This window comes from Ammodytes marinus (genome assembly GCF_949987685.1).
Source record: "Ammodytes marinus genome assembly, chromosome: 13".
NCBI lineage: Eukaryota > Metazoa > Chordata > Actinopteri > Uranoscopiformes > Ammodytidae > Ammodytes > Ammodytes marinus.
The window spans coordinates 16,148,716-16,168,341 of NC_137217.1; the positions used below are offsets into that span (position 1 = coordinate 16,148,716).

At 40.9% G+C, this 19,626-nt stretch overlaps 1 protein-coding gene across 1 annotated transcript; it reads right to left on the reverse strand.

The window, feature by feature from the left end:
* Window positions 1-204: 204 nt before the first annotated feature.
* LOC307259913 (uncharacterized protein) lies at window positions 205-15,606 on the reverse strand. The gene is made up of 19 exons (XM_080039991.1): window positions 15,514-15,606; window positions 13,442-13,918; window positions 13,230-13,307; window positions 12,793-12,870; window positions 12,577-12,654; window positions 12,261-12,333; window positions 12,018-12,121; window positions 11,658-11,927; window positions 11,449-11,542; window positions 11,192-11,259; window positions 10,856-11,074; window positions 10,639-10,704; window positions 10,397-10,546; window positions 10,175-10,234; window positions 9,958-10,041; window positions 8,698-8,793; window positions 8,430-8,558; window positions 7,913-8,023; window positions 205-7,657 (listed from the first exon to the last, which is right to left on the reverse strand). The coding sequence occupies exons 2-19, from the start codon at window positions 13,511-13,513 to the stop codon at window positions 734-736; spliced, it is 8,754 nt and encodes a 2,917-aa protein (XP_079896117.1). The 5' UTR covers window positions 13,514-13,918; window positions 15,514-15,606; the 3' UTR covers window positions 205-733.
* Between the last annotated feature and the right edge of the window lie 4,020 nt (window positions 15,607-19,626).

Consider the following 19,626-nt stretch of genomic DNA (forward strand, 5'->3'; position numbering starts at 1 on the left):
GTATAACAATACAATACAATTTAGAAAATAATGGTTTTAATTCTAGCTGCACTATTATCTGGACTTTAACTTGTCATTGATATAATTGTTTATATTAGCTGCAGTAATGGCAAGAGTATTACATTACATTCCAATAATAACTATCAGAATTGAATGCAGTATTGGCTAAAGCATTTACATTTCAATAAATTATCTTAATATATTAGTAAAGACAGGTAAGACAGAGACAAATGATATTTATAGTTAATAAAAAGCTTTTATTTTCAAAATATATCAATGTAAGCTTTTTTATGTTTACAAAACATTCAATAAATCAATAGTTTAGCAGTCATAGCTGAATAAACACTTTTGGCAAGAAGAAAGGCAAGACTATCATCTACCGGACCTATACAGGCCATCGGCTGATAACCCGACACTGTACTTTTTGCCAGTAATTAATTGTTGAAATCATATTCATGAATAGATACAGAAAGTGCAATAGCTATTAAATATTAGTAATGGTATATTGCCCATTTAATTCAGTGCATACAATAAGGATTCTCATATATATCTCATATACATAAGTTCATGAGCCTTGTTTTTCATGTTAGGCCACAATACAGTATACTGGACTTGTGTTAAAAATTTCATTCAGACATGCATACAATAACGATTCTCATAATTAAATTAACAACAAAAATGACATGAGAACAGTTATAAATAAATAAATAATTTCATGCGCCTCTTTTTGAAGTTAGGCCAAAATACAGTATATAGGGCTGTGGTAACTGAAGTATGTTTGCAGTACACCTGATTTAAGGCAGGAGTCTGGTTTAGATATGTAAATGTGATCTATCAGTGTCTGCTTTTCAGTTGTTGCAGTTGAGATAAGCTGACTATAGCCTTTGGACTGAAACAATTCCTGTATTGCGTGTTTCCCTGGTGCGTGTAGATCTTCATTAAAGTCTCCACATACAATGATAGGCTGATAATCCATCATATCCAAGGAGTCCAAGAGGCTTTGCATGTTTGGAAGGAATGTCTGGAGATTGAAATTTGGTGGTCTGTACACAGTAGCTATCAATGCTCTGACTGGAGCTTCGACTTTCAACACTGCAAATTCAAGGTCAGTCACATTGTGAAAGAATCTGCGGGTTTCTGCTTGAAGAGTTCTTCTGTAGTACATAGCAACTCCACCACCAGACTTTGTAGCCATGTCTGCTCTATTTGTGTATGACAGATGTCTGTTCCTTGCATGCATGTCATATTCCTCCAAATCTAAGTTTTGGGGGAGGAAAGTTCCAGACAAATGGGTTTCGGTAAGGCACAGAACGTCAGCAAGTCTGATCTCGTGGTGAGATTTCATGTCCTCAATATGTGGTGATAATCCTTCAATGTTGTGATGGATGATTGTCAGTGTTGGTCTGGTGTTGTCTGATGATTGGATAAAGTGCAATAGCGGTGTTGTACTTTCAAATGAAGTCGTAGTCATCTTCTCCACTGCTTGAGTGATATTTGCGTCAGAATAAATTTTGTCTTCATTGAAGTCAATTATCTTGAGTCCTGCAAGCGAGGTCGTGCGACTTAGAGCAACATAGGCCATTCCTGCTTCGAAGACCCGCTTCAGGGAAACAACTGCTGAGGTCAAAGTCATTCCTTGCACTTTGTGCGCTGTACATCCAAAGGCAAGTTTCATTGGGAACTGTCGGCGGACCAGCCCCCTTTTCCCAAGAGACTCTTCATATTTTTCAATGTACACCAGTTCATCTGTAGAGCCTTGAATCTTTTTGCGAAATCTCTGTCCTGCTGTGGGATTGTCCAATTTAAGTCCAAGCAGCTTCACAGTAGATGGTCCATCATCGGTAGTGGTAACAATTTTCATAATGGTTCCAAAGGACCCATTTACTATCCCGTCCTCGGTATCCAAATTTCTTACCACCATGACCCGTGCGCCTTCTGCTGCTTGTATGTTATTTGGTAAGTCTTGTTTTTTGCCGCTGATTGCATGTGTAGATCTTATCATTTGTCCTGTTGGTATGTCCTTTATGTAGTCTTCTGCTGGAATGTTCACAACGTGTAAATTTAGGGCAGTTACTGTTGTAGCATTGTGCTCATCAACCTCTTTGTTTGTGGCAAAGATATAAAGAGCATCCAGTGGGCAGTCTTTGACATTAGCAACAGCCTGTGTGAGCATAGCTTTGTCGTCGTGGTTGAGGTGGTCCGTTTTCTTCTTAAACCTTATCCTGTTCAAGGTTTCGGCAAAAGCTTTGTCATCTTTCTGCCGCATGATGTCTGTAAGGTTGACAATCTGGAAGTCCTTCCAGAGATCAAGCACATCATCTTCGCAAATGCAGAGTGGTTTTGCTTTACCGATTGGGGGCAGCTGGTGATAGTCCCCCACGGTAAGGACAGACATTCCTCCAAAAGGTTTTTTGTTGCCTTTTATTTGTTGGAGCCTCCAATGAACATATGCGAAAAGTTCCTTGGAGAGCATAGAGATCTCGTCTATGATCAAGATCTCTGCATTGGACAGGGCTGCTCTCACTTCGTCCAGTGAATTTCCAAGGCCTTGATATGGTGGTCTCAGATTTCTTGGTAGCTTCAACATGGAGTGCAGGGTTTTTCCATTGATGTTGAAGGCCGCAGTGCCAGTAAAAGCAGTCAGAAGCACCGTAGGCTGGGACAAGTCAGCTTCTGAACGACATCTGGGAAGTTGTCGCAGGATCTTGGTTGCCTCCTGATGTACACATTTGATGACATGTGATTTGCCACAGCCGGCTCCCCCTGAGATAAAGTAATAGAATGGTACAGGGTTGTGACCCCAGACACGTTTGAAGCACCATTCCCTTACTGTGTAAAAAATGGCAGCTTGCTTTTCGTTGAGGCTGCGGTACATATTCCTTAAGTACTCTTGGCTTAATGTTGGTGCTTGGAATGATGGTATGACTCCACTGCTGTGCACTTCGAAATCAGGAACTTGGTCTTGTTCGTCTTCCTCGTCGGGGTTAACTGGTTTTCTCAAAGCAACACACTCCAAACGTTCAGCTTCCACTTCTGGGGCAAAGGTGTTCCATGCATTTAGGATTGGTCCTTCTTGTTGAAATTGTTCCAGTGCTTTTTGCATGTTTTTTCCTTTTCCTTCATATCGTCTCATATGGAAATCCACTATGCGTTGTTTCCGTATGTAGAGCTCTTCATATGTTGTAAGTTTCAGTTCCTCATCTGTTCTGTGTGGAAGGTATAATTTAACCATCCGTCGATACATCTTTTCCGGGTTCTTCTTTTCAGAGAACCGAGTGAATCTGATGATGGCAGGTTTTCCTCGAGTTCGTTTTTGAATAAAGCCTTTGTTGTTCTGGAGGCAAATGGCATTTTTTCCTTGAGTTTGCCGTCCATAGAGAACCCTGTACTCTGATGCAAATTCAGCAAGGCACATGTCTGTAAACTGTGGCGTTGCAGGCCTGTTAAGATACCTCTCAGGCAGTCCTAACATCCACACATCCTCATCCTCTGGGGCCATCATCTTCAGTGTGTTCATGGGTTTACTCATCCTCATACCATCTTCATCGGTCTGGATAAAAATGACAGATCTTGTACACTTCTTCAGTGGAAGGCTACATACTCGTGCCACTGCCTCCTGAGCACTGACTTCTCTGTTTTTAGCGTATGCCTGCATGATCTGCTTCATTTCATCCCGTTCATTGACATTTGTTTTCTTGACTTCACGAATGACTGTGTTGAGGAATTCAGTCATTTCATGTTCTGGTTTTGAAATGTATGACATCATATACGCGATGCAACTGTAATCATCGAGGACATATTGGATATCCATGTTAGCGTTCCATGCTCGCAGCAGATCAGGGTTGTAACCATTCACCCAGCAGTCCTTTGGTTCTCGCTTCAGCATGACTGCCATTCCAGTGGTGAGTGAATCGACATAATACATGTAATCGTCACGTGTCATGTTACCTTTCTCCAGGAAAGACTTTAAATCCGTGAATGAGGCATTTGGGTCCATGAGAAGATCTCTTAGGGGTTTCAGTTTGTCCCTAGCCTCTTTTTGTTGGTCTCCAATGGTCTTCTTGGATGACTTTTTTGAAGCTGTGCTTTTTTCCTCAGATGTCTTTGACTGAGCTGTGTTTTCTTCTTCTTCATCCTCTTCCTCGGGTGGGGTGGTGATTACCGTTCTGTCCATTGGTAGCTTTGGGAACCCAAATCTGCACACTACATTTCCCTTCCTACATGTCTTTGAATGATTTTTGCTGTGAACTTGAACCTCTGACACAATTTTATGGAGTTCTGGATCATCTTTCTCATCAGGCATCTTGCAGCTTATGTAGCGGTCTATGAACTGAACGACGTCTTGGCTGTAAACCGGACCATCGAATACTGGTGCATCTTTTACCCAAACCACCATATGAATGTGTGGACTGCCTCTCGCCTGAAACTCCACACGGAAAAAATAATCCTCCACCTGACCAATGGGCTGTGCAGGTGACATGATCAGATCTCTCATGAGCGCGTCCACTCTCTTCTCAAAGAGCCGCATGACAGTGACAGGGTTCCCCCTAAGGATGTCACATTTCTCAAGCCAGTCCAGTTCCGAAAACACCACCGTTTCTCCTTGTTGTGCTTTAATGATTTCGATGAATTCCGGCCATCTCATTTCTGCTGCCGAAAAAGTGACAAAAAAGGTCGGCTTGCCCAATTGACGACAAAGAGCGTGGAGGTCTCGCAGTGCTTTTAACCAGTACGCTGGGGTCCCTCTAAGGGGCTGCATGAAACGAGTAGCGTCTTCGTTTTGGATGAGTTTGTCCAGCTCTATTTTATCTTGAATCATTTGGCTTGAAATTCTTCTTCCGTCCTTGCTTCTATTCTTGCCTTTTCTTGTTTGGATGGACATGCTGCCAGAAGCCAGATTTGTTTCCACGACAAATTGTGCAAAGAAAAGGTACGTTTGGTCTTTAGCAAACCTGGTATCCACATTCAACAGCCTTGTGTTGAAGTATAAGCTTGGGGACGTTTTCAACTTTCGAAGCTGATCCAATGTGTTCTGTCCAGTTGGGAACTGCACAGGGAAGGCCATGGCTTCAAGTTTTGGTATGGAAAAGAAGCCGACAGGTGTATTTCTTTGTGCAGGAGCAATGCTGAATATTCCATCTCCGTAAGAGAGAACTTCTTGGGCTATGTCAGGGGGCTGCATGCAGGTGTCGAGGGCCAGACCAGGTCGAAGGTCATCCTGTTCATTGTTCATGGCATTGGGCTGCTCATGTGTTGCGTCTGTAGTAGTTTCCACTTCTCCTTCTGGGTTGCTAGGCTCCTTAGGTTGTGCAGCATCAGCAGCGTCCTGTTGTAGATCCTCTTCATCTTGGAGAATGTCAAATGTAGCACTCTCAATTATTACTATATCACTGTATTCTGAATGAGTCCTTTTCAGTGTATGTAGTGCTTGTAAAACATTTGCCATGTCTACAGTGTAGAAGTGTTGATATCCCTTAAACCTGATATTTCTCTTCAGCTTAACCTGCAACAATTTGGCTTCTGCATTGGGTCTCGGGAGAGAGTTCACGGCGGCTTCCATCTCTGCTGGTACCGTGATCACGGCACCATGTATAGATTGCTGTCTACCCCTCGGTAATGCAACAATTTTTGCAAAAGGAAGGATTTTTGCAATCAACTGCCTCTCCAGGACATTTAGCTCCTCTAGCTCTGGTGGAATCGACGCTAGCTCCAGGTTATTTGCAACTGCAATGGATGGCATCCCTCCTCTGATCAGGTGGCTGTCACAGCAGAAGCAGATCCACTCCTTCATCCTCTCTTGTGGAACAGTACATGGGGCTGAGCATTCACCATCACATACATGAACATATTTGCCTGTCAGGCAAGCAGTAACTACATCCATGTTTTTGATATATCTGTCTCTGTTGCAGCATTTCACCTGTTCAGGGAACAAAGTTCTGTGGCAAGTCGTGCATACAAATGTGGGCCCATGTTTAATCCTTTCACGGAATGAAGATATAGCAGCTTCCATTACAGGGTTCACCACATTCCTTGGAGTTTCTTGGTGGCGAGCTGTCATCATGTATTTCCACTTTATTCTCAAGGCACACTGCATCTTGTGACGAATATGAAGTAAAGCATTTGCAGCAAGGCTATTCTTTTTGTCCCTGGTGCAGCGCTGTATATGACGCAGTCTGAAGTCTGGGTTGTGGTGATATTTATCCAACAATGACTTGATTTTTTTGCTCCTAACTGCAGGATTACTTCTGTACGTGTCACTCATGTATTTTTTCCTCTTCTTCTGTACAACTGGATTGGTTCTGTAGATGTCCCTCATGTATTTTTTCCTTTTATTCTGTACAACTGGATTGGTTCTGTACATGTCTGTCGTGTATTTTATCTTTTTCTTCTGTACAACTGGATTGGTTCTGTAGATGTCCCTCATGTATTTTTTCCTTTTATTCTGTACAACTGGATTGGTTCTGTACATGTCTGTCGTGTATTTTATCTTTTTCTTCTGTACAACTGGATTGGTTCTGTAGATGTCCCTCATGTATTTTTTCCTTTTCTTCTGTACAACTGGATTGGTTCTGTAGATGTCCCTCATGTATTTTTTATGTTTGCTTTGAAAATCCAAATTGTTCTTGTATCTTCTGGCGACGTACTTCTTCTTTTCTTCTCTGTGTTGACGTTCATTTGCATATTTGGTTTTCATGGCCTGTAATTTCCTCAGCCGGATTTCAGCGTTCTTTCTATATTGCAGTGTTTCATGTTGTCTTTCTCGAGTGATTCTCTGGTCATTGTCTCCAGGTGGTACTTGGTTGTTGTGACATGTCTTTGCTCTAGCCAAAGCTCTTTTTTTCCTTTGTTTGTTTAGTTTTGAAACATCTAGGTTCTTTGGTGGTCCATCATCAGTTATATCTATTGGGATGTTTGCTTCCACACAGTGTTGTTGTCCGGGAAATGCTATTGTAGGACCCATTAGTGGCACATGTGCTGATGGTCCAGATGTCTGACTGTTATCTTGTTCAAAGGAAACAGGCATTAACTCATAGCTTGCAGTAGGGCCATGGTCTTGAAACAGCTCCTTGAAGTGGCCAACCATGTCACCCAGGGCAGAGAAAGTCATCATAATTGCAGTTCCCGTAGGATGTGGAAAGCCTCTTTCACATCTTGAGTGGGAATCGAATAATCCATAGCGTCCTGATGTGTCGCGGAACAATGCGAAGCATTCAGGAGTAACTATTAGGACAGCATGGCTTATATCTTGTGATAGGCACTCCAGTTGTGTAGCAAGGGACAATCCTCTGTGTCTTTGTGGACTGCCTTCTTCAAATGCCAGGTAACCAACTCGCAGATCAGACATGTTCATGTGTACGCTGTATACAGTTTTGCCTATTAAGATAGATTTTGGCATCTCTTCTATTGTCAACAGTTCCTGTTGATATGTTTTATCTAATTTAAGCTGCTGTATCACTTTTCGATAGACTGTATTTCCTTGATGAAGCACTCTGTCAAGAGTTTTTCTATCGAAATGGGAACCCTCGTTGTGGTAAAGCAGAAATGTGAGCGCCATGCAGGTGCACTGTGTGTTCTGAGAACCCATGTACCTCGCATCTCCCTGGGAATGACTTGCTCTCACGGACTGAATGCGCTGACTTGGAGCAATGGCATAATCCTGAAAAACAAGATGGAAAGTATGTTGGTCATTGTAGTTATTTTGTATAAACATTTGACTTTTAATAATACAATAATATATTTGATATATATATATTTTTTTGAAATATTATATCATGTTTTGATTAATATGCCATAAGATAGGAAATGTCTCATTATTACATTAACACATATTTTGAAAATAAATGACCAATGATTGCTATTGTTAAAATGTCAGTGTCATTTTATGTCTGCATTTAGTGTGCATGTCAAATACCTGTCTGGTACATTCCATAGAGCTAATCTCCAGTGGCTGGTCAAAGGAAGATGCATTGATCTCCTCAGGAAGGCAGTGGAATGGATCCTGCACAATAATAGCTGCTTCCTCCTTAAAAAAAAATGTCATATATGCACTTAAAAAAATGAAACAGCACATTTTTAATTAAACCCAACATGAAACATGTTTATGTATACTCAATTTACACAAATAACACTTTTAAATTAGTCAAGTATTCTTAAATAGAAGTGGGGGTAAAAATCAACATCTGCCTAAATATTTGTTGCTCTACATATTTTGGGCTGTTCCATAAAAACATTTGAAATTAGTAGATATATACAGTGAATATAGCAGCTCAAAGACTACAGGAGGGAGTTACTTTAGCATTTCAAGCCACCCAAGCTGATTGTACTGTGGATTAATGGAAGAAGGTTGTGGGGTCTAATGAATGCTGAAGTTTTATTGTCACGCAGTGTTGTTTCACATTGTCTCTCTATACAGGGTGCATGTCAATTACCTGTCTTGTAAATTCTTTAGAGCTGCATTCCAGTGGCATGTCATTTGAAGTTGCATTGACCTCCTTCGTCACAAAAGCTAACCCTGGATGGCAATGCGAGCGATCCCCCACACCACTTGCTGCTTCCTCCTTTAAAAAAAAAAGAAAAAGGTAATTGCATAATGCACTTTACGAAATTAAACATTGCTTTTCTTATTAAACCCAACATGACAAATGTGTTAACTATTGTTAAAATGACAGTTTCACATTATGTGTGCATGTCAAATACCTGTCTGGTACACTCCAATGGCTGGTGAATGGAGGAATCATTAATCTCCTCTGGAAGGCACTGGAATGGATTCTCCACAATGATCGCTGTTTCCTCCTTTAAAAAAAATGCATATAAGCAATTAAAAAAGTGAAACAGCACATCTCTTATTAAACCCAACATGAAACATGTTTATGTCTACTCAATTTACACAAATTACGATTTTAAATGAGTCATGCATTCTTAAATAGACCTAAATATATGTTGTTCTACATATTTTGGGCTGTTCCATAAAGACATTTGAAAGGATTTGGTATCATTATGGGTATATTCTGAAATTTCATACAGAGGAAGTGGCTGACTAATTCAGAGCCATCTTTAATAATAACCTCTCATTATCTATTTACTCTTTATGCTTGCATGCAATGCAAATTCTGTGAAGTGAATTTCTGTTGAAGACAACTTCAGTCTACAGTGTATTTTCCAATAAACTACTTTTATATTCCAATCATTACTGAATATAGCATCTCAAAGACTACAGGAGGGACTTAATTTTTGTTTTAAGCCACCCAAAGTAAATTACAGTGGGTGTTCAGTTTGAGAAATGGAGATGTCTATATATTTATATTGAGACTGCTTTGTTAGGTTGCACTACACTATTTGTGGTGCAATGGCGACGCATTGTAGCGAAACAGAGATAGTGTTTTTTTAAAGTTTTTAATGTTTTCCTTTGGTTATTGTAGGGAGATATCTTCATTAACAGTTATGTGAATATGTAGGCAATTATTTAACAGTTGTCAAGATATTATTTTGTGTCAGCCTAGGTAATTATTTTTCTCTGTGTAATTTAAGCTAGCTCAAACTGCATGTGTGCAGGCTAATATGTTTTTATGGAAATGTGGATATTTGGCTCATTAGTAATTATACGTTTGATTTTTATTCCATAGTTTTACAATATAAGAAACAATGCTTGGACGTCAATAAATCTCTATCCCAAGAAGACAGACCAACTTGATTCTTTGCCGTTAGGACAGAACTCCTAGGACAGCATATTGGCCTTTGGCTTTTTCAGATGGGTGGGACTTGTCTGTCAGCTGTGGATTTCCACCTAAACCAGACATGATGTGTCATCATGCGTAGGAACCCTGAAAAAGGGCCCTCTAGAAACAACTCAGACTTAGGTAGATGTGTAATTCTCAAACTATAACAGCAAATATTTTAATTAAAAGTGTGTGATTGCATCCCTTGTGTGAACATGCATATTACATTGTTTATACGTACTGAAACTGTGGTATCCATAGGTGTTGGTTTTCCAGCTAGGTCCTTCATAACTGATGCCCCAGGAGATGTGCGTTTTCTCCTTGCCTAAAAAACATTCATTGCAAATAGCAACATTAGCAAAACATTATCTAGGTTTTATTAAATATGAAAATGTGCTAAATGTTGCCATCCATTTCTCCCAAAAACAATTTAACAAATAGAAAATAAAAACACAAACCTTCTTCCAGCGATTCTTCTTGGAGAAAACTGGTTTGGTTGGACATTCCAGCTTCCGTTTCTATATTAAGGAAGGCGTGGCATAAATCAAGGAAACACAGTATTTTAGTCAAATGTCATATACATGAAATTGTCTCTACTATTTCACATTTAAAGATTGATGGGGCCTTTTTGAAATTAACAGGCCTTCACAAAAAGGTAAAATTTTAAAAATGCAAAATACCTTAAAGCCTTTTGGCACAGCAGTGAAAGCCACGGGGGTGTCTAGGCAGGAAGGCACCAGTTTCTCCATCCACACCAACCTCTGAGCGTCAAACCACACAGGGTTCAAGACCACAGAGCACGCCCTCAGCACCAAAGGTGGAACAAAGTCCTATAAAATAAAAGCAGAAACAATACATGTCATGTCAGCAATAGGGCTTATTAGTCATAGCTGAGGAATTTTACAATATAAGTAAAACAGACCTGCTGCTGGACGACATCCTCCTCCGCAGAATCCCAGGAAGTGTCCTCTTCCCAGAGCTGGCTCCTCTTTAAAAGACAAGTAGAACAAGTTGTATTAAACAAATATAGCTTTGACCAGGTAATCTATAAATCTAAATATGAAGCTCTTTTTATATAGTCTGAAGCATTATAGTTGAATATTAAAACTCCTTCGTCTCAAACAATGTATGACTTTTACCTTGTTATTGCGGCCGACATATGTCACTTTTAAAGGGTCAAGTGCACGTGGACGAACGACCTCTCCAGTCACCACGATTCTAGTGGAATATCTTCTAACCGGCGGGGACCTCCGTGGAGAGACCTCGGGCACTGGCTGCGATGAATCCAAGTGACGATAAGAATGATTCCACATCAACTGGGTGAGGATTCCCATACCCTCGACATCACTCAAGTGGATCTGTGAAAATTAGATAAAACATTTACTGAATTATATTGTCAATATGATCTGCCTGTGTTATTACAAAGAACTGTGGAGACAATATTTACATGTGACATGTAAGAACATATGTTTTACCCCATCATGACTCCACAGCTCACGTCTCCTCAAAGGAAAGGAATCAGTGACAGAGTGGTATGGAACACCTTTAAGAAAAAATGTAAATGATTATAGAAAAAGACATTTAACAGAATAACATTGAAAGTCTAATACAATATCATAGTTTAATAGTATACAATTTAAATAAGTGAGAGGCATTGTGGTATAATGCAATTAATGGAAACAGGTTACATCAAAACATACTAGTTAGAATTTCCACATAAAAATGTACTGACCATGAAGTGCAGCCACTTGTCGCAATGATTGTCGTAGGAATTCTTGGGGTTCAAGAGGAGAGCACAAGCGCGGGGGGAAGTCGAGGATGAAAACCTACAAGAAACAATAGTTATTCATTACACAAGATATTCTTCACTAATTGTCAGTCTTTCAAATATCCATTATTCTCAATGAAATGACCCAAAAGTGAATATACACTACACATTACCTTAGGACAGCGACTGGAAGCAGCTTTTAGAAGTCTGGCAAAGGATGCTTTTGCCTGGTCCATGTTCGGCGTTGATAGGTCGTTGCTTGGTGCTAACAGGCAGATCACGTCAGGTGTTCTCTGTATGTCGGCGTGGAGCAACTCGGTCGTCAGCTGAGATGCATTTGCTCCCGGCGTGGACATGATGCCAAACGACATTCCTCCGACTGGCATATTGATGTAACCATCTGCTATCGCTCGAAGATGCGAATCACCAACGATAAGGACAAACTACAACAAAAAGGAGAGTAAATAGAATAAATTACAGCAAAAGTCATAGACAAAAAAAGTCTATCAGCAGAAAAGTGACCACAACAATACCTTTTTATCTGGATCCTCTTCTGGGGGAATCAACTTGTGAGGCTTGCCAGTAAGGGTGGAACGGTCCCAGTTATTAACACGATGGCGTCGACCTCTGCCACGACCTATTAATCAAAAACAAAAGTAATAATTAACTAATAATTTACCATAAAATGTGTGTGTGTGTGTGTGTGGGGGGGGGGGGGGGGGGGTTAATTGCTTCGAGAACATGCAACAATGTGTAAATTTGAGGTGAGCACTTACATGGCTGAAAGCTTGCGGGTTGCTGGCGTTCAACATCTTGAAAGTCCTGTTGAACGGCCTCAGAGCGCAGCATCTGTCAATTAAAGTTAAACAAAAATAATTTTACTTTACTATAACGCAATCAATATGTAATACGAATGCACTAAAATCAAAGTAAATGTGAGATTTACTGTGTAGTTCAATTTCATTCAAAGACTAAAAAAGATTTACTTCATCAGCGTGCTTGAATTATCTTTTATGCTAACTGTAACTGTAATGTAAATGCTTTATGTGTCAATTGGGGATGAATGGATTAGTGTAATTAGTGTAAAAATACCGTCTCCAGCGCAGACACTGCTGGTGAGGGGTAGTCATCTTCCTCCCAGGACAAGACCAATGGTGGGAACATCTCTACCTTTAATTGTTGATGAACGAGAATATAATATTTGGTCATCTGATGAACCTTATGAATGTAGGAAACTGACAATTTTGCATTACAATAAGTGAATTAATATTAGAAAATACATGGAAGTAGTGTCAAGTGTCAATATACCGTCTTGGGAGCCGACTTTGCAGTTGAGGGATCCTCTCCTGATCCGGCGGCTGTTGGCTGCTTCTCCGGCTGGGCAGTCTGAAAGAAAATCAATTATTATTTAGTGACTCTATAGTCAGTGGTTAGCAGGTATTAACCAAAAAGGGCAAAAAACCAAACATTAGACTTAAGTAAAAAGCTATCAATATAACAGATGAACTAAAATAGAAGATACAGTGAGACTCAAAAATACTTCATCAGTGTCCTTTAGGTTATGTTTTATGCTGATATATTAAGTACTGTACAACTTTACTGTACATGCAGTGCGTTTTAATTGTTGATGAACGAGAATATAATATTTGGTCATCTGATGAACCTAATGAAATAAGGAAACTGACAATTTTGCATTACAATAAGTGAATTAATAGGAGAAAATGCATGCAAGTAGTGTCATTAACCGTCTTTGGCGCTGACTGTACAGGTGAGGGATCCTCCCCTGATCCGGTGGCTGTTGGCTGCATCTCCGGCTGGGCGGTCTAAAAGAAAATCAAAGATTATTTAGTGACTCTATACAGTCAGTGCTTAACAAGTATTAATCGAAATGGGTGCCAATTTTTTTTAACGATCAATAGTGTATTCTGACATGTAGTTTACAGCTATGTATTTTTACCTCCTGGCTGTTTGGATAAATCACGGTCCATCGCTCCTTGGCAATCCGGCAACGCTTCCCCTTCCGCGGCATGTGCCTGTAGGTCTGGCTGTCTGTAAACTTAAAAAAAGACCTCAAGAAACAGTTAGATCACAAACACAATGAAGTGTATTCCTAGAAATGTAATTTGAAAAAATGAAACAATCAAAAGGAGTAATACAAACTGTTTGGTGTCCTCAAGATGTGTGTGTGTGTGTGTGTGTGTGTGTGTGTGTGTGTGTGTGTGTGTGTGTGTGTGTGTGTGTGTGTGTGTGTGTGTGTGTGTGTGTGTGTGTGTGTGTGTGTGTGTGTGTGTGTGTGTGTGTGTGTGTGTGTGTGTGTGTGTATGGAGGTATTAATGTATGGTATGTTTATATATTAAACTAAATTTGTGATGAAGGACAATGAAATGTAGATGATGTGTGAAGATGATGTGTTCTCTGACGCCTCAGTGGGAATCTGAAAAAACAAGATATATTTGATAACATAGGAAAAAAAGTGTTCTTCCGAATAATGCAAGAAATGTATTTGGAAAAAAAACCCCGAAAATGCAAAATTATTATACAAAAACAGAGTTCCATTGCAAAAAGTTAACGCGATGCATGACAATGGTCACCGCCACACACACACACATACATAGGGATGACCCCCTCACAACACAAACACCCAACCCAACACATCCACACAAACAACTCTCACACACAGATATACACAACACACACACCCAATTGCCTATTATATTAAAAAAATTAATCCCTTTTTGCGTCACACATCATTCATGCAAAGGAACTGGTTTTATGTTAATCAAAGTTATACAAAAAATGCAGCCTGCGTTCACTTTATAGGGGACATGGATTTCACTGTCAGACTTTACTATAGACTGCTGCAAAACTCAGATATGACAAATATTCATCAGCATGCAAGTTAGTTGATTGACTGATAATAATAAAAATAATGAAGTGGGGCGATTGACCAAAGCATGTCCACCGGTGAAAAGGTTAGCCTAGAGCCCTGACAATAAATAAACAATTAAGGATGTTTGTATGATAGCCAGGGGCCTATTCCAGGAAGCAGGGTTGACAAACATGTTTAGCATGCTATGTTTATAATGTTTTGTTTCAGTACAGCTTCACCTATATTACCAGGCAGTTATTTCTACCCTATGATATATAACGTAATATATAGGCTACATTAGAATATACATTTGACTTTTATAAACTATAGCCTTAAGTAAAGATTATTACTGTATTTGCTACAATATGTAGTCTGGCTGTGTGTGTGACAGTTGGTGCTTTATTCATATACAACAATGGCCACTTCATGTCACACTTTGACTCCAAGGAAGAAGATCCCAATTCACCAGATGTGGGACAAAGACTACGTTTCTGCAGGACAAAGTGACGTTTTTCTTAGCAAAATAAACCCGTGTCACCAGAGGTAATGCCAGAGACACGGCTTTCTATATTAAAAAACACTATCTTTAGATCAGCGCGCAGCAGTTAAGTTAGCTACTGTTAAACAAATAGAGCATTAAGGCTGCGACTTCACATTAAAAGCATTTCACTTGCTTCACATTAGCATTTCACTTGACAAAGTGAATTGGCTTTTATTTTGAAGTAACAGGAAGTAGCCACGCGCGATACACACAAACGGACACAAACGGACACACACACACACGCACACACACACACACACACACACACACACACACTCATAACAGACACACACAACCCAACACGTGAAATATTTTTTGCCACAAAAAATAATAAGTCATGCCATAGATGGCTAATAGCTTGACTCACTTTCAAAGTGTTCTTCAATATTAGCCTACTAAAATAGTGTCAGTAGCCTATCTTAAAAACTCTCACTCACTCATTCGCTAGCTGCCTCTTTGTCTACTAGTGTTGTATCTTTCCACTAACTGCTCTCCCCTCCCCCCTTCGTTAACTCGGCCAAATGAACAGTGTACTTAAAACATTGTTTTCAAAGCGTGAAAAGAAAAACATAGGGCGAAAATATTATAAACACACAAACACCATTGTAACTGGTCCTACCGTTGAAAAAGGTCCAAGCAATTATCTTCAAAAATCAAGGAACTCCAAGCAAAAGTATATTTGTCTCTCAGAAACAATCCACCTGGTTGAAGGAGAACCGGAGAATGCAGGTAAACTTCCACTGCGGGAGGAAAGGGATATAGTCTTGGGGGGAGCCAATCCGAGAGGGATTTTAGTTTTAAGTATGTTTTGGTTTTTGTTCAAATTGTTTAATAACTTTGCTACATGTCATGATGAATATCGATCCAAATACAAGCTTAGCGTATTAGTTTAGTAAATTATTGTATTCCAAAAAAGTTAACAACTGTAAAAAACCCCTTGCAAAAAGTGCTAGATGGTTCAGTCCACGTCCATTCATTCCCTAAGGATGTAATATATTTTCGGCCACTAATGGGATTGGGGGGGCGCTGTTTTCCCCGCCCTCTCTACAGTTTAATCTCATTTGAAAATAGTATTTTGTAATGTAATGAATCATTACTCCTGTCAGGCTCCTTTACTGTATTTCAACAGGATTCTTTATTTTATAGCCCATTAATAATTTAGCAGCGAGTATTTCATATAATGTGTGAAAGGATTTGATAGAGGTGATTTATAGTATTGTTGTTGTGTGAGTCTTTGTTGGTGGAAATCCAGCTGTCATTGTTGTGAAGATGTTTTAATAAACAACTCATTTGATCCATTTATGTCTGTGTCAAGTAAATAATGTTAAAGTGCTTTAAAATGAAATTAAAGTGGCTATACATGAACAAATTGAAATAAAAGTCAATTGTGAGGTAGAGAGTTATTTTGGTTTCACACACAAAGTGCACATAACTATACAATTCTTCTTCACAGTGGTATAGTCTAGAATTGTGTTGTGTCTGCTTTAGGTTCAGCAAAGGCAAAAACATTTAACACCTTAGTAGCCTGGCTTTAGAAACAAAAAAATTAGGATATTTTTTTCCAAAAGAAATTGAGGGGTATGGGGGTCTCCCCCAGAACAAATTGAGATTAAATTACATTATTTTCCTGCATTCTGGTGACTTTACAATAGAATAACACAAAAATCAGTAAGTCTGTTGACTGATTTTGCATCTGTATTAGATGCCTGTGCTGCTATCTAACAGTGTTTGGCCGCAGTATGTGTTTTATTTCATGTAACTCAAAGCATGAGTTGACGTGGTGAATCAGCCAAGCCACCTAAGCCTATGATGATTGACCGTTGTGTTTGTTTTTGTCGTCTCTCTTCCATGACATAAGCTGCACTGGTTGGCCTTTTCAATAACACAACATATTAGGACCACTGTGGTTGAACAAAATAAAAATAATAAGTCAGATAATTTGTCACTTCCCCGACCAGGGATCATTGGACCTTTTCAGACATTTGGTGTTAACTCCAGTCCCGAGTTGTGGCCGTCCCCCGATGCTGTGTATACAATTTGGTGATGATAGGTTGGAAATCCACAGAGTAAATGTCACTTCACTGTATTTCAAGTCATGTAAATTAGGGAAGAAATACAATCATGGCTGACCCCTATGGTCCAAGAGCCTTTATTGTAGAGTACCATGAGCTGTACATGTGTAAGAAATTGCAAATCAATCTGATTCAGGGGGCGAGGGGCGTGGCCTGTCAAACATTGCATTTTCGAATGACGGTTTTCGCATTCGTGGCGCCCCCTGTGGGTTAACCTCGACGAGCTTAGAGGGCCACGCCACCGCACGTCTTCCGCACGTATCCTGCCAGTTTCACGACGATAGGACCTACGGGCAACGAGTTATGGCCAATTTGCAATTAAGCCCCGCCCCTGCGTAAACGTTTTAGTCAATGGCGGCCATGTTTTCCAAGCTATCCTACTGATATTTTTCGGAGAGGTGCGTCACAGTCCCGGGGGGGTTCTTGAGAAATTTGGTGTCGATAGAGTAAAACTGGAAAAAGTTGTGGTTAAAACCCTGTTTTTCAGTTTATGCTAATTAGCCGAAAATATTTCCAGGTTGACTTTTATGGTCCAAGAGGCTTTTTTGTAGAGCACCCTATCATACAGCCGTGTGAGAAATTTCAAGTCAATCGGACTTACGGTGTGCGGGGCGCGGCCTCTCAAACTTTCTTCAGTCTGGGTTTAATTATAGCGCCCCCTAGCGGAAAATACAAAAAAATTCTGAGAGGCTATATTGTAGAGCACCATGAGCTGTACATGTGTAATCAATTTCAAGTCAATCGGAGTCGGGTGACTTTTGTGGCGCCCCCTATGGGTTAATCGCGATAAGCTTTGAGGGACATGCTACCACATGACTTCTGCACATACCCAGCAAGTTTGATGATGATAGGACCTATGGTTAAGGAGTTATGGCCAATTTGTGGATAGGCCCCGCCCCTGTGGCGCCCCCTATGGGTTAATCGCCATAAGCTTCTTTGGACATGCTACCACATGACTTCCGCACATACCCAGCAAGTTTGATGATGATAGGACCTATGGTTAAGGAGTTATGGCCAATTTGTGGATAGGCCCCGCCCCTGTGGCGCCCCCTATGGGTTAATCGCGATAAGCTTCTATGGACATGCTACCACATGACTTCCGCACATACCCAGCAAGTTTGATGATGATAGGACCTATGGTTAAGGAGTTATGGCCAACGTGTTATTAAGCCCCGCCCATTTGTGGCGCCCCCTATGGGTTAATCTCGATAAGCTTCGAAGGACATGCTACCACATGACTTCTGCACATACCCAGCAAGTTTGATGATGATAGGACCTACGGTTAAGGAGTTATGGCCAACGTGTTATTAAGCCCCGCCCCTGCGTAAACTTTTCGGTCAATGGCGGCCATGTTTTTCAAGTTGTCCAACTAATCTTTTACGGGTATGTTTATTGTAGTCCTCCGGGGCTTCACGAGAAATTTGGTGTTGATACAGTCAAATTGCAGAAAGTTGTGGATAACACGCTGTTTTTCACTTTATGCTAATTAGCGGGAAATATTCCCTGAAGACTTTTTATGGTCCCAGAGGCTTTTTCGTAGAGCACCCTAACATACACCTGTGTGAGAAATTTCAAGTCAATCGGAGTTACGGCGTGCGGGGCGTGGCCTCTCAAAGTTCTTTCAGTCGGGACTTCATTACAGCGCCCCCTAGCGGAAATTCAAAAAACTGTATAATAGCACACCCCGTGGGGTGGGGACGCACGTTGTGTGAAATTTTGGCATGTCTGCGTGTAACGGTGTGGGAGGAGAAGCAGCTAGAAAATGTGAGGAAGAATAAAAAGAAGTAAGAAGTAAGAAGAATAAGTATGGTGGAGAGTAATAATTACGGGCCCTCAATGCTTGAGGGCCCAGGGCCCGTACTTAACTAGAAATCCCGCGGAGATTTGGAAAGTACGGGCCGCCCCCGCGCGAATCGGGGAAGGGAAAAATCACGGCCGACCCCCGCGGTCCCAGAGGCTTTACCGTAGAGCGACGCGAGCCGCGCGCGTCCGACAAACGACGAGTCGATCGGAGTCGGGGGAAAGGGGCGTGGCCCGGCAAACATCGCGTCGGCGAAGGACGGTTTTCGCATTTGTGGCGCCCCCTGCGGGTTAACCTCGACGAGCTTAGAGGGACACGCCACCGCGTGTCTTCCGCACGTATCCCGCGAGTTTCACGACGATAGGACCTACGGGCAACGAGTTATGGCCAATTTGTAATTAAGCTCCGCCCCTGCGTAAACGTTTTAGTCAATGGCGGCCATGTTTTCCAAGCTATCCTACCGATATTTTTCGGAGACGTGCGTCACAGTCCCCCGGGGCTTCGTCAGACATTTGGTGTCGATGGAGTAAAACGTGAAAAAGTTGTGGATAAAACCCTGTTTTTCAGTTTATGCCAATTAGCCGAAAGTATTTCCAGGTTGACTCTTATGGTCCGAGAGGCTTTTTTGTAGAGCACCCTAAAATACACCAGTGTGAGAAATTTCAAGTCAATCGGACTTACGGTGTGCGGGGCGCGGCCTCTCAAACTTTCTTCAGTCGGGGATTAATAACAGCGCCCCCTACCGGAAATTTAAAAAAAATTCCTTTGAGCGAAATTGTAGAGCACCATGAGCTGTACATGTGCAATCAATTTCAAGTCAATCGGAGTCGGGTGACTTTTGTGGCGCCCCCTATGGGTT